At 54.3% G+C, this 14319-nt stretch overlaps 1 protein-coding gene and 1 long non-coding RNA gene across 2 annotated transcripts; both read left to right on the top strand.

The window, feature by feature from the left end:
- The first annotated feature begins 3936 nt into the window (after positions 1 to 3936).
- LOC133339964 (uncharacterized) lies at positions 3937 to 6590 on the top strand. Its single transcript, XR_009754803.1, has 3 exons — positions 3937 to 4286; positions 5722 to 5820; positions 6514 to 6590. It is a non-coding gene; the product is annotated as an uncharacterized LOC133339964 (long non-coding RNA).
- Positions 6591 to 6668: 78 nt separating this feature from the next.
- LOC133339966 (probable RNA-binding protein 46) lies at positions 6669 to 9951 on the top strand. The gene is made up of 3 exons (XM_061548071.1): positions 6669 to 7310; positions 7983 to 8492; positions 9934 to 9951. The coding sequence occupies exons 1-3, from the start codon at positions 6669 to 6671 to the stop codon at positions 9949 to 9951; spliced, it is 1170 nt and encodes a 389-aa protein (XP_061404055.1).
- The last annotated feature ends 4368 nt before the right edge of the window (positions 9952 to 14319 follow it).

Here is a 14319-nt window from a genome sequence, read left to right as displayed (position 1 = left end):
GCAAATTCTAAACATTACCTACAAATAATAGATCACGACGTTTCGATCGCAACGCAAGCAGTCGCCATCAGCTGGGACCACGTCAATAACTGCTGAAGTTGGCGTCTACCTCAGTTGGTGATGATGGTGGTGATGGTGGTGATGGTGGTGATTGTGGTTGTCACACCTGATGACGATCGCTTGTGTTGCCATCGAAACGCCGTGATCTAGAATTTTTCGACCCACGTGACGTCACCGAAAGAACTAAAGAGTGTGGATTCCTGCAGTCACAAAAGCTTCAAGTCAAGATCACCTACAAACGACACAGCTGAGATTACACATCAATCATCGCCACTACTGACAGGCTCGTGTTCACATGCAGGCTGGTCAAGGGCCACCACCTTGTGCCACACAGGGGCAGCTGCTACTTGGGGATGCTCTTCGAGTGTTTCAGACAAGCGCCATGCAACAGCAATTATGATGAGAACATCGTGAATGCTTGGGGGCTTATTGGCTCTCGCTCCTGGTGAGAGACCGACCCAACCCACAGGTCCACTAAGACTGGCCACTCGTCTTCTTGCTTCTTTCGGTAAAGTCGTCACGTAGAAGGGAAGTAATAAAATAATAAAAATAAAACACAATAAAACAATTCTCACGACGTTTCGGCCACAACGCAAGCAGCCGTCCTCAGGTGAAAACCAGGTCTGTCGAGGCGACAGCGTCTGAATGAAACAGCACACGCGCTTGGAGCATATAAGCTGGGCGCCTTGACAAAGGAATTTGCATATCAAGAGGCATTTAGCATATTTATGAGAAATGCAGGTATGTGATTAGTACCACTTATGCCCGTGCATTATGCAGAATTAGCAGCATCAAAGGAAGGGGATAGGGGTAGCATTAACAAAGGGAAGGAGTGTTAATAGTATGTAGCTGCAGTAACTGGCCACTCACTCTTACCCTGCAGGTTGAACCCAGGAACTGAGTGTTCAACTTCACGTTATTGTCATTAAAGGCCTGTGACAAAGGAGCATCTATTGCAGCGACATCGTCTCTGGCTTACTCATCTACCGGGTCTCCATTTGACTTTGTGTTGTCTAGGAAGTCCAGCCACACCTCCACAAACTGCTGGGAGTTTCAATTTAAAGCTTTCCTGACTGCAGGGATTCATCTTCTTGGTTCTTTCACCTGAGGACAGCTGCTTGCGTTGTGGCCGAAACGTCGTGAGAATTATGTGATCATGTTTTATTTGTATTATTGTATTACTTCCCTTCTACGTGACTTTACCGAAAGAACCAAGAAGATGCTTGGAGTTGCCTTACTCTGCCTCACAGTCAGAATTCTCCTCCTGCTTCACGTTGCCTCCATCGATGTGAAGGTCCCATTTTGGAGTTGATTCTTCATCTTCACATTTTACCTTCACTTCTTCGCTCTTCACCATCACCTCTTCACATTTCACCTTCACCTCTTCATATTTCACCTCGTTACCTTTAAAAGTGTCCAAGCTGGGATTTTCTTCCGGTCATGTTTGATGAGGGATGGGCTCATTGCAGCACTTTGACTTTCACAAGCTGATTCAGACTCCACTCCTGGTGGATATTCTGATGCTTGTGCATTCTCTGGTGTACATGAAGATGTTCTGACTGTGCAAACGCCTTCCCGCACGGAGTGCACCTGAAGGGTTTCTCTCCCGTGTGTGTTCTCTGGTGTTTTATAAGAGAAGATGACCGTGAAAATGCCTTCCCACACACAGTGCACTTGAAGGGTTTCTCTCCCGTGTGGGTTCTCTGGTGTGCTTGAAGATGTGGTGATTGTGCAAACGCCTTCCCACACACTGCACTTGAAGGGTTTCTCTCCCGTGTGTGTTCTCTGGTGTTTTATAAGAGAAGATGACCGTGAAAATGCCTTCCCACACACACTGCACTTGAAGGGTTTCTCTCCCGTGTGTGTTCTCTGGTGTGTTTTAAGATTTGATGACTGTGTAAATGCCTTCCCACACACAGTGCACTTGAAGGGTTTCTCTCCTGTGTGTGATCTCTGGTGTTTTTTAAGAGAAAATGACCGTGAAAATGCCTTCCCACACACACTGCACTTGAAGGGTTTCTCTCCCGTGTGGGTTCTCTGGTGTTTTATAAGAGAAGATGACATTGAAAATGCCTTCCCACACACACTGCACTTGAAGGGTTTCTCTCCCGTGTGGGTTCTCTGGTGTGCTTGAAGATGTGGTGATTGTGCAAACGCCTTCCCACACACACTGCACTTGAAGGGTTTCTCTCCCGTGTGTGTTCTCTGGTGTTTTATAAGAGTAGATGACCGTGAAAACGCCTTCCCACACACACTGCACTTGAAGGGTTTCTCTCCTGTGTGTGTTCTCTGGTGGATCTGAAGAAATGATGGCCATGCAAACGCCATCCCACACACAGTGCACTTGAAGGGTTTCTCTCCTGTGTGTGTTCTCTGGTGGATCTGAAGAAATGATGGCCATGCAAACGCCATCCCACACACAGTGCACTTGAAGGGTTTCTCTCCTGTGTGTGCTCTCTGGTGGTGTGTAAAATTTCCAGTCCGCTCCGTGCTGTATCCACGCTGGTCGCATTGTTGCCTTGCCGTACCGAGCTGTGCTGAGCGCCTTTGCTCCATCAGACCAAGCGACAGCTGCAGACAGAAAAAAATTATATCCACACCACCTACACGTCAGACACAGAGTAATGCATATACACAGTCACACGTGACTTACACGTCTATACTTATTCATATATTCATGATGTAGTGAAAAAGTTTCCCAAATTCATCACACAGGCTGTTATTGCACACAATGAGAGGGCAAATAGTCATCAATATGCCTGGAAGCCCTCGTATCTCCGTGGTGAGATGTTAACTACCTCACCTGGTATACAAGAAGTCGTGGGTTCGATCCCGACCCTGACGCCTGCTGCTGTATATTTGGAGTTTGCGTGTCTCTCTCTCTCCGTGGTGAGATGTTAACTACCTCGCCTGGTATACAGGAAGTTGTGGGTTCGATCCCGACCCTGACGCCTGCTGCTGTATATTTGGAGTTTGCGTGTCTCTCTCTCCGTGGTCGCGTGGATTTTCCTCCGAATCTCCCGGGTTTGCCCTCCACATTTAGAGTCAACATCAGCACGTGATTAGCGTCTTTGACCGATACACATTTCCACACGTATTCTTGGTTCTTTCGGTAAAGTTACGTAGATAGACAATAACAACAGATAACATCAAATAAATGCCACTTGTGTTGTGATAGAAACGTCGTGGTTTTATTTACAATTTTGTTTACTTTTATTCATTTTATTATCTGTTATTTTTATTAATTTTCTATCTCCGTGACTTCACCGAAAGAACCAAGAATATGAATTGCTGCAGTTACGAAAGTTTTAAGTCAAAACATTGACACACGCGTTGACAAAACCCCCCATACCTTGTTGTTGTTGTGGGCAGGTAGCTTCTGTAAACTAGAGCGGTACAGCAGCTCAGGCGGGCTTGGGCTGGTAAAAAACGAAAAAAAAAAACTGCCTTAATATCTACAATAAACCAAAGTGACAAAGTAGCGAGCCGCGTGAAGACAAATTAAACTTAAGGGAGGGAATTAAAGCAAACGCGACCAGGCGAGGGCAGGAGGCAAGGCCCCGCGTGTCTAGGCCCCGCGTTGTAAAGTTCCAACTTGGACATCGATTCACAAGCTGCTGCTGCTCTATTGACATCCCTACGAGAGAGAGAGAGCGAGGCTCTAGCTTGGTAAACAACAACAACCACAACAACCACAACAACCGCAATGAAAATTTCTCACCTCGGATTTCAGTTCACGCGCGGACCTCCAGCTGCCTGTTACCTCGTGACGTCACCCGGCAGCAGATGACATGACGTCACTTTCTGGGGTACAAGACCCTCCCCTCCCACAATGAGAGGCTACCCTAACTGAATAAATTAATAAATTATGTTAATGTTTGCGATCATCAACATTATCAATAAACATCATTTACACCATCATATACAACAATATCATCAGCATCATCATCAGCATCAACAACAACATCATCAGCAACATCATCACCACCCCTAGCATCAGCAGAAATATCAACATCATCATCAGCAACAGCAACAACAACAACATCAGCAGCATCAACAACAACATCATCAGCATCAACAACAACAACATCAGCAACACCGTCACCATCTAGAACAGAGGGGAGGGAAGACTGCGGCCTAGTCGGCCTCGGGCCATCCCGAGTTTTCCTAGCGGACCCGCCGCGCCCGGAGCGCCTCCCCCGGCAGGAGTCGGGATCGAATAACGGGTCCGCCGGGCGTGGTGAACACACATACACACAGTGTACACACACACACACAGTGCACACACACAGTGCACACAATGTACACACACACATAGTGCACACACACACACACAGTGCACACACACAGTGTACACACACACACACAGTGCACACACACACAAAGTGTACACACACACATTGTACACACACACAGTGTACACACACACAGACAAACACACACAGACACACAGTGTGTACACACACAGTTTACACACAAACACACAGTGTACACACACACAGACACACACACAGAGTGTACACACACACAGTGCACACACAGACACACATACACAGTGTACTCACACACACACAGTGTACACACACACAGTGTACTCACAGACACACAGTGTACACACACACAGTGTACACACACACAGTGGACACACACACAGACACACACAGTGTGTGTACACACACAGTGTGTACACACACAGTGTACACACACACAGTGCACACACACACACAGTGTACACACACACACAGTGTACACACACAGAGTGTACACACACACAGTGCACACACAGACACATACACAGTGTACACACAGACACACAGTGTACAGACACACATACACAGTGTACACACAAATACACAGTGTACACACAGACACACAGTGGACACACACACACACACAGTGTACACACACAGTGTACACACACACACAGTGTACACACAGTGTACACACACAGTACACACACACACTGTATACACACACACACAGACACACACACAGACACACACAGTGTGTACACACACAGACACACAGTGTACACACACACAGACACACACAGAGTGTACACACACAAACACAGTGCACACACAGACACACATACACAGTGTACACACAGACACACAGTGTACACACACACAGACACACACACACAGACACACACAGTGTACAAACAGACACACACAGTGTACACACACACAGTGTACACACAGACACACACAGTGTACACACAGACACTCCAACACACAACCGGTTAGTGCTGCTCCAGTGACAGATTGGCACGGTATGTCACGTGATAAACCTTGCGAATCGGCTGTCGGCTGATGGCCGGTTTAACGACACGCATACATTCAAACTTTATTTGGAGTTGGAGTTTGTGTCTCTCTCTCATCATCACGGTGGCTAGGAGATGTTAACTACCTCGCCTGGTATGCAGGAGGTCGTGGGTTTGATCCCGATACTGAAGATTCTTGCTGTATATTTGGAGTTTGTGTGTCTCTCTCTCATCATCACGGTGGCTAGGAGATGTTAACTCCCTCGCCTGGTATACAGGAGGTCATGGGTTTGATCTCGATCCTGAAGATTCTTGCTGTATATTTGGAGTTTGTGTGTCTCTCTCATCATCATCACGGTGGCTAGGAGATGTTAACTACCTCGCCTGGTATGCAGGAGGTCGTGGGTTCGATCCCGGCCCTGGCGACGCCAACTGCTGTATATTTGGAGTCTGCGTGTCTCTCTCTCTCTCATCATCATCAGTGAGTGGGTGAGGTGAGTGGGTGGGTGATTGTGTGAGCGAGTGGGTGTGCGGGTGAGTGGGTGGGTGAGTGTGTGAGCGAGTGGGTGTGCGGGTGAGTGGGTGGGTGAGTGTGTGAGGTGAGTGTGTGAGCGAGTGGGTGTGCGGGTGAGTGGGTGGGTGAGTGTGTGAGGTTAGTGTGTGAGAGAGTGAGTGTGTGAGCGAGTGGGTGTGCGGGTGAGTGTGCGGGTGAGTGGGTGGGTGAGTGTGTGAGCGAGTGGGTGTGCGGGTGAGTGGGTGGGTGAGTGTGTGAGCGAGTGGGTGTGCGGGTGAGTGGGTGGGTGTGCGGGTGATGTGAGTGGGTGGGTGAGTGTGTGAGCGAGTGGGTGTGCGGGTGAGTGGGTGGGTGTGTGAGCGAGTGGGTGTGCGGGCGAGTGGGTGGGTGAGTGTGTGAGGTGAGTGTGTGAGCGAGTGGGTGTGCGGGTGAGTGGGTGGGTGAGTGTGTGAGCGAGTGGGTGTGTGAGGTGCGTGGATGGGTCAGTGAGTGGATGAGTGAGGAGGGGTACCAGGTCGTCTACTGGGGTGAGGGGTCATTATACAGGGCGGTTCAAAGGTCAAGACACAGTTTCTTGGGTTTTTATTTATTGTGATTTTCGAGTTTACAAAGGTAGCTCTCTCTCCATCCGTCTCTCCACTCTCTCTTCCTCTCTCCACTGCTGGGCCTGTAGGCTTGGCCCGAGCGAGTTCCCGCCTTTTCACGAGTTGATTCCGCCCCCCGCCGTGGCTTTGTCGGCACGAGGCTTCTGCGCCGGTGAGTGTCAAGGGCTCCAACGGGCCCCAAAACCGCTGCCCCGTCGTCACCGCCGCCGTGGACAAAGCGCCGATGCTCGACATCATGAGCTGCGTGGAGAGGGACCTTCTGGACCTCATGTTGCGCACGGGCTACAACGTCGTCCAGGAGAACGGACAGAGGAAGCTGGGACCGCCGCCCGACTGGCAGGGCCCCCCTCCCGCCCGCGGCTGCGAGGTGTTCGTGGCGAGGATCCCGCGCGACCTGTACGAGGACGAGCTGCTTCCCGTGCTGGAGGCGGTGGGGCAGCTGTACCAGCTGCGCCTCATGATGACGTACGACGGAGAGAACCGCGGCTACGCGTTCGCCACCTTCGCGACGCGCTCGCAAGCCGCGGACGCCGTCAAGAGACCCCACGACTTGGAGATCCGCCCGGGGCGACGGATCGCGGTTTGCGTGAGCGTCGACAATCGCCGCCTCTTCTTGGCGAGGCTGCCGAAGGACAAGACGCGGGCCGAGGTGATGGCGGCGATGAGCGACGCCACGGAGGGCGTCGTGGACGTCCAGATGCGCTTCTGTCGCTACGACAGGAGCCTCAGCCGAGGCTACGCGTTCGTCGAATACGAGAGCCACCGCGCGGCCTGCATGGCCCGCAGGGTGCTGCTGCCGTACTCCTTCCGGCTGTGGGGCCGGGACATCAACGTGGACTGGGCCATCCCGCAGCGAGAGCCGGGGGCGGCGGCTGCTGCTGCTGCCGCGGCGGTGGCAACGGAAGACGACGAGGAGGGGGGGGAGGAGGAGGCGGCAACTGAAGACGAGGAGGAAGAGGTGGTGGAGGAGGAGGAGGTGGAAGAGGTGGTGGAGCGGGAGGAGGAGGCAACGGAAGACGAGGAGGAGGGGGGGAGGAGGAGGTGGAGGAGGAGGATGTGGAGGAGGAGGAGGCAACGGAAGACGAGGAGGAGGAGGAGGCGGGGGCAACTGAAGATGAGGAGGAAGAGGTGGTGGAGGAGGAGGTGGAAGAGGTGGTGGAGGAGGAGGAGGTGGGGGAGGAGGCGGGGGAGGAGGAGGGGAGGAGGAGGCAACGGAAGACGTGGAGGAGGGGGAGGAGGAGGCGGGGGCAACTGAAGATGAGGAGGAAGAGGTGGTGGAGGAGGAGGAGGATGAGGTGGTGGAGGAGGAGGAGGAGGTGGGGGAGGAGGGGGAGGAGGAGGAGGGGGAGGAGGAGGCAACGGAAGACGAGGAGGAGGGGGAGGAGGAGGCGGGGGGCAACTGAAGATGAGGAGGAAGAGGTGGTGGAGGAGGAGGAGGATGAGGTGGTAGAGGAGGAGGAGGTGGTGGTGGAGGAGGTGGAGGAGGAGGCAATTGAAGACGAGGAGGAGGTGGCGGCGGGTCCCAGGCCTCCCGCAGCCGGAGTGCGCCGTCTGCGGCAAGGTCCCGCACAGCCTGTTTGTGGGCTGGGCGGCGCGCACGCAGCTCTGGCGGGCACCCCGCCACTCGCGGCCCACGCCCGTCGGTCTGGACGAGCTGCCGGAGGCGGCCGTCTTGTCGTGGGAGACGCGTTTGCAGGCGCTGCTACGGAGCGCCGGCGTGGGCCACGCGACCTTCGAACTGCACGCTCACTCGGAGCCCGGCAGGCCCATGGGCCTCCTGTACAAGGTCTCCGTTCCCGGGATGATGCGGGAAGGCAGCGGCTTCTTCCCCGCGGTGCTGAGCTCCAGCGTGGAGGGAGCGCGCGAAGTTGCCAGCGAGCTCCTCCACGAAATCCTCAGCGACGCGAACCCGAGGGCGGGCCCGGCCCCCGTCGCGACGGCGCCTCCCGGCCGCCCCGTCCGGGACCTCCCGGCGTATCCCGGCGACTTCCCCGCGCCCCGGCAGCCGGTCGCCGCGCGCCTGCCGGACAAGCGGCACGCACCCGTAGTGCCGCGTGGCCGTCGTGGCGGCGTTCATCAGACCGCGGACGGTGTCCTACCGCTTGAAGCTCACATCCGTTCTGCCGTGTTCACCGTCAAACTGCAAGTTGCCCGGCCGCTCACTCGACATGGTCACGTTGCCGCATGCCAGAGCTCGCAATCGGGTACCCGTACACGTTCCCTACCCGATACCCGGCTACCCGTATCCGGCCGGGTACGGGTAGGGTACAGGTATCGGGTACCCGATTGCGACCTCTGGGATGAAGCCACGTTGCAGGCGCGGGTGGGTTGATTCTAGGAACTTGAATTGTGAGAAGAGACAAGACGTTGGCAAATGAGTGACACACGGTGACTCACCAGTGACTCACGGCTTACCCGTACCCGGCCGGGTACGGGTAGCCGGGTATTGGGTAGGGTACGGGTATCGGGTACGGGTAACCGGGTATCGGGTAGGGTACGGGTAGCCGGGTATCGGGTAGGGTACGGGTATCGGGTAGGGTACGGGTAGCCGGGTATCGGGTAGGGTACGGGTATCGGGTAGGGTACGGGTATCGGGTAGGGTACGGGTAGCCGGGTATCGGGTAGGGTACGGGTATCGGGTAGGGTACGGGTACCGGGTACCCGGTTGCGACCTCTGCCGCTCGCTCTCCACTCAGCCGTCCGCCCCTTTCCTGTTTCCCTCGTTGGGGGGGGACCAGCCCTGACTTCACGTTGTGCCTCATTTGACTCGTCACCCCGTGGCCCCGCACACGTCCTCGTCACACCAGGTGTCACCCTGTCATTACACTCTAATGACGACCGACAACTGAATCCGTAAAGACAAAATGATTTCAGGTGTTTTACGCGTCAACGCCATTTTGTTTGAAATGTCGGGGAGAAAAAAGTATTTTGTTCACGTCGCATTCTGATGTCAAAACATTTGATTCTTTATCAAATTGAAAAACTCTTCAGCGTAGCGACTTTGCTACACACGGAGAGGTCCGTGCACCGCCTCGTTTGCACAGCCTCTATCCCTGTGCCACGTGTAGTTCGTGCACACACAGCTGTTAAGAGTTTGATGTTTTGTTGATTCACAATGTACGTGTGTTTTCCTGTAATGGTTTTTTGTTAATGTTTTAGTGGAAATAAAGTCGTGAAAAGTCTCTTCCTCTCTCTCTCCCCACTCTCTCGGCCGAGTGTCGCATGCTTGGGACCTTTCTTTCCCTCCTCTGCGGATTTAATTTGATGTGCTGATTTACACCCAGCATATTTCAGACTTCCCTGTTTTGTCAGGGCATGTTCCTGATCATTACCAACGTTCCAATGGCCAGGAACTTCAGAGTAACCTATTACCTTTTCATGCAGCATCATAATATAATTTTCCTGGATCATCGCCTTTATAGCTTTGATCAATTGCCAATGGTTTACCGGTTCGTGTTAGTGTTTACTTGTGCCGCCCTCTTTCCCAGTGGGACCACGTGGCGTGAAGTTGTGTCGCACATGAACAGAGTCGGTGCACATCACGAGTCTCCGTACTCGACTGTCACAGAGACACACAGAGACACACAGAGACATTGATACACACAGAGACACACACACAGAGACACACACACAGACACACACAGAGACACACAGAGACACACACACAGAGACATAGACACACACAGAGACAGACACACACAGAGACACACACACAGAGACACACACAGACACGCAGAGACACACACACAGAGACATAGACACACACAGAGAGACACATACAGACACACACAGACACACAGAGACACACACACAGAGACATAGACACACACAGAGAGACACACACAGACACACACGCAGAGACACACAGACACACAGAGACACATGCAGAGACACAGACACATACAGACACACAGAGACACATGCAGAGACACAGACACACACAGAGACACACATAGACACACACAGAGACACACACAGACACACGCAGAGACGCACAGAGACACACACACAGAGACACACACGCAGAGACGCACAGACACACACAGAGACACACATGCAGAGACACAGACACACACACAGAGACACACACACAGACACACACACACACAGAGACACAGACACACACACAGAGACATAGACACACATGCAGAGACACAGACACACACACAGAGACACACAGACACACACAGAGACATAGACACACACACAGAGACACACACACACAGAGACACACAGACACACACATGCAGAGACACAGACACACACACGCAGTGACACAGACACACACACACACAGTGACACACACACAGAGACACACAGTGACACACACACAGAGACACAGAGACACACACACAGAGACATAGACACACACACAGAGACACACACACAGAGACATGGACACACACAGAGACACAGACACACACATAGACACACACACAGAGACACACGCAGAGACACACACACACACAGAGACACACACAGACACGCAGAGACACACACACAGAGACATAGACACACACAGAGAGACACACACAGACACACACGCAGAGACACACAGACACAGAGACACACATGCAGAGACACACACACACAGATATAGACACACACACAGACACACACACAGAGACACAGACACACACAGAGACGACATGGACACACACGTAGACATGCAGAGACACACACACATAGAGACATGGACACACACGCAGAGACACGTAGAGACACACAGAGACATGCACGCAGAGACACAAAGACACGCAGAGACATAGACACAGACACACCGTTACAGACACAGACACACGCAGACACACGCAGAGACACAGACACGCACAGAGACCGGCAGTTGATGCTGCAGCTGCTGCATAGAGTTTGTGTCTCTCTGTCTTTCTGTTGTCGAGTGGATTTTCTTTCCGGGCCCTCTGGTTTTCCCCTCCACATTTGAGAGCCGTGAGTTGCTAGAGTCTTTGCCAACTGCTATAAAGGTTCACGTGATGATGATGATGAACCTCATTGGTAGAACTGTCATCGGTAATGGCCAGGTCAGGGCCTTCTAAAAGAGAGCTTACACACACAGCATCTCAATGAGGCCCTTGCCCGCTAAAAATAAAACGCGGTTTAGTTTCTAGTTCAAGTCTTGTGCACAACAACAACAGCATCATCACGACGCGCCCACCTGCTCAGAGCAGTTCCAGCCCAGGTAAGTGAACTTGCCACCTTTATTACCATCACCACCAGCACCACAATGTCTCCCCCAGTAAACAACAAAACAGCTGGGCAGGCAGCCTCACTCACGGGGCAAGCAGCCAGGCAAGGAGAGAGGAGGCCAGGCCATGGACAGACCGGGACACAACCAACGCTGGGACACGTGGTGAGTCTGTGGGTCTCTGTGTGGTGAGTCTGTGGGTCTCTGTGTGGTGAGTCTGTGGGTCTCTATGTGGTGAGTCTGTGGGTCTCTGTGTGGTGAGTCTGTGGGTCTCTGTGTGGTGAGTCTGTGGGTCTCTGTGTGGTGACCCCAGCCCTTGTCAGGGCTGGGGCTCAGTGTCACCAGTGGTCAGGGGAGATAGGTCCTGGATAGGACCCTGGCTCCCAGCCTTCCCGCCCTCGTGAGGGCGAAGGTCTCGAGTGAGCAGAGGGTCGGGGACCCGCCGGGTCGGTGTGCCTCCCCTAGGTCCAGCCGGAGGACGCTGGGCTAGTGGGGAGATTGGATAGACGGCAAGTCTGGAGGACGCTGGGATGGCGGGGAGATTGGATAGACGGCAAGTCTGGAGGACGCTGGGCTGGCGGGGAGATTGGATAGACGGCAAGTCTGGAGGACGCTGGGATGGCGGGGAGATTGGATAGACGGCAAGTCTGGAGGACGCTGGGATGGCGGGGAGATTGGATAGACGGCAAGTCTGGAGGACGCTGGGATGGCGGGGAGATTGGATAGACGGCAAGTCTGGAGGACGCTGGGCTGGCGGGGAGATTGGATAGACGGCAAGTCTGGAGGACGCTGGGATGGCGGGGAGATTGGATAGACGGCAAGTCTGGAGGACGCTGGGCTAGCGGGGAGATTGGATAGACGGCAAGTCTGGAGGACGCTGGGCTAGGGGGGAGATTGGATAGACGGCAAGTCTGGAGGACGCTGGGCTAGGGGGGAGATTGGATAGACGGCAAGTCTGGAGGATGCTGGGATGGCGGGGAGATTGGATAGACGGCAAGTCTGGAGGACGCTGGGCTAGGGGGGAGATTGGATAGACGGCAAGTCCGGAGGACGCTGGGATGGCGGGGAGATTGGATAGACGGCAAGTCTGGAGGATGCTGGGATGGCGGGGAGATTGGATAGACGGCAAGTTTGGAGGACGCTGGGCTGGCGGGGAGATTGGATAGACGGCAAGTCTGGAGGACGCTGGGCTGGCGGGTAGATTGGATAGACGGCAAGTCTGGAGGACGCTGGGATGGCGGGGAGATTGGATAGACGGCAAGTCTGGAGGACGCTGGGCTAGGGGGGAGATTGGATAGACGGCAAGTCTGGAGGACGCTGGGCTAGGGGGGAGATTGGATAGACGGCAAGTCTGGAGGATGCTGGGATGGCGGGGAGATTGGATAGACGGCAAGTCTGGAGGACGCTGGGCTAGGGGGGAGATTGGATAGACGGCAAGTCCGGAGGACGCTGGGATGGCGGGGAGATTGGATAGACGGCAAGTCTGGAGGATGCTGGGATGGCGGGGAGATTGGATAGACGGCAAGTTTGGAGGACGCTGGGATGGCGGGGAGATTGGATAGATGGCAAGTCTGGAGGACGCTGGGATGGCAGGGAGATTGGATAGACGGCAAATCTGGAGGACGCTGGGATGGCGGGGAGATTGGATAGACGGCAAGTCTGGAGGACGCTGGGATGGCGGGGAGATTGGATAGACGGCAAGTCTGGAGGACGCTGGGCTAGGGGGTTGATTGGATAGACGGCAAGTCTGGAGGATGCTGGGCTAGGGGGTTGATTGGATAGACGGCAAGTCTGGAGGACGCTGAACTAGCGGGGAGATTGGATAGACGGCAAGTCTGGAGGACGCTGAACTAGCGGGGAGATTGGATAGACGGCAAGTCTGGAGGACGCTGAACTAGCGGGGAGATTGGATAGACGGCAAGTCTGGAGGACGCTGGGCTAGCGGGGAGATTGGATAGACGGCAAGTCGGAGGACGCTGGGCTAGGGGGTTGATTGGATAGACGGCAAGTCTGGAGGACGCTGGGCTAGGGGGGAGATTGGATAGACGGCAAGTCTGGAGGACGCTGGGATGGCGGGGAGATTGGATAGACGGCAAGTCTGGAGGACGCTGGGATGGCGGGGAGATTGGATAGACGGCAAGTCTGGAGGACGCTGGGCTAGGGGGGAGATTGGATAGACGGCAAGTCTGGAGGACGCTGGGATGGCGGGGAGATTGGATAGACGGCAAGTCTGGAGGACGCTGGGATGGCGGGGAGATTGGATAGACGGCAAGTCTGGAGGACGCTGGGATGGCGGGGAGATTGGATAGACGGCAAGTCTGGAGGACGCTGGGCTAGGGGGGAGATTGGATAGACGGCAAGTCTGGAGGACGCTGGGCTGGCGGGTAGATTGGATAGACGGCAAGTCTGGAGGACGCTGGGATGGCGGGGAGATTGGATAGACGGCAAGTCTGGAGGACGCTGGGCTAGGGGGGAGATTGGATAGACGGCAAGTCTGGAGGACGCTGGGCTAGGGGGGAGATTGGATAGACGGCAAGTCTGGAGGATGCTGGGATGGCGGGGAGATTGGATAGACGGCAAGTCTGGAGGACGCTGGGCTAGGGGGGAGATTGGATAGACGGCAAGTCCGGAGGACGCTGGGATGGCGGGGAGATTGGATAGACGGCAAGTC

This window comes from Lethenteron reissneri, unplaced genomic scaffold, assembly GCF_015708825.2.
Source record: "Lethenteron reissneri isolate LAM-NWPU_2019-01 unplaced genomic scaffold, ASM1570882v1 scaffold_614, whole genome shotgun sequence".
Classification (NCBI taxonomy): Eukaryota; Metazoa; Chordata; class Hyperoartia; order Petromyzontiformes; family Petromyzontidae; genus Lethenteron; species Lethenteron reissneri.
The sequence above is the reverse complement of the archived record's forward strand: the minus strand, read 5'-3'. Positions and strand labels throughout refer to the sequence as shown.

Bases quoted from the DNA above. Each gene is read 5' to 3' on its own strand.
- LOC133339966 (XM_061548071.1), top strand. From the start codon at position 6,669: ATGCTCGACATCATGAGCTGCGTGGAGAGGGACCTTCTGGACCTCATG. The intron at 7,311-7,982 runs GCGGCGGCTGCT...GGCCTCCCGCAG, and splicing joins TCCCGCAGCGAGAGCCGGGG to CCGGAGTGCGCCGTCTGCGG.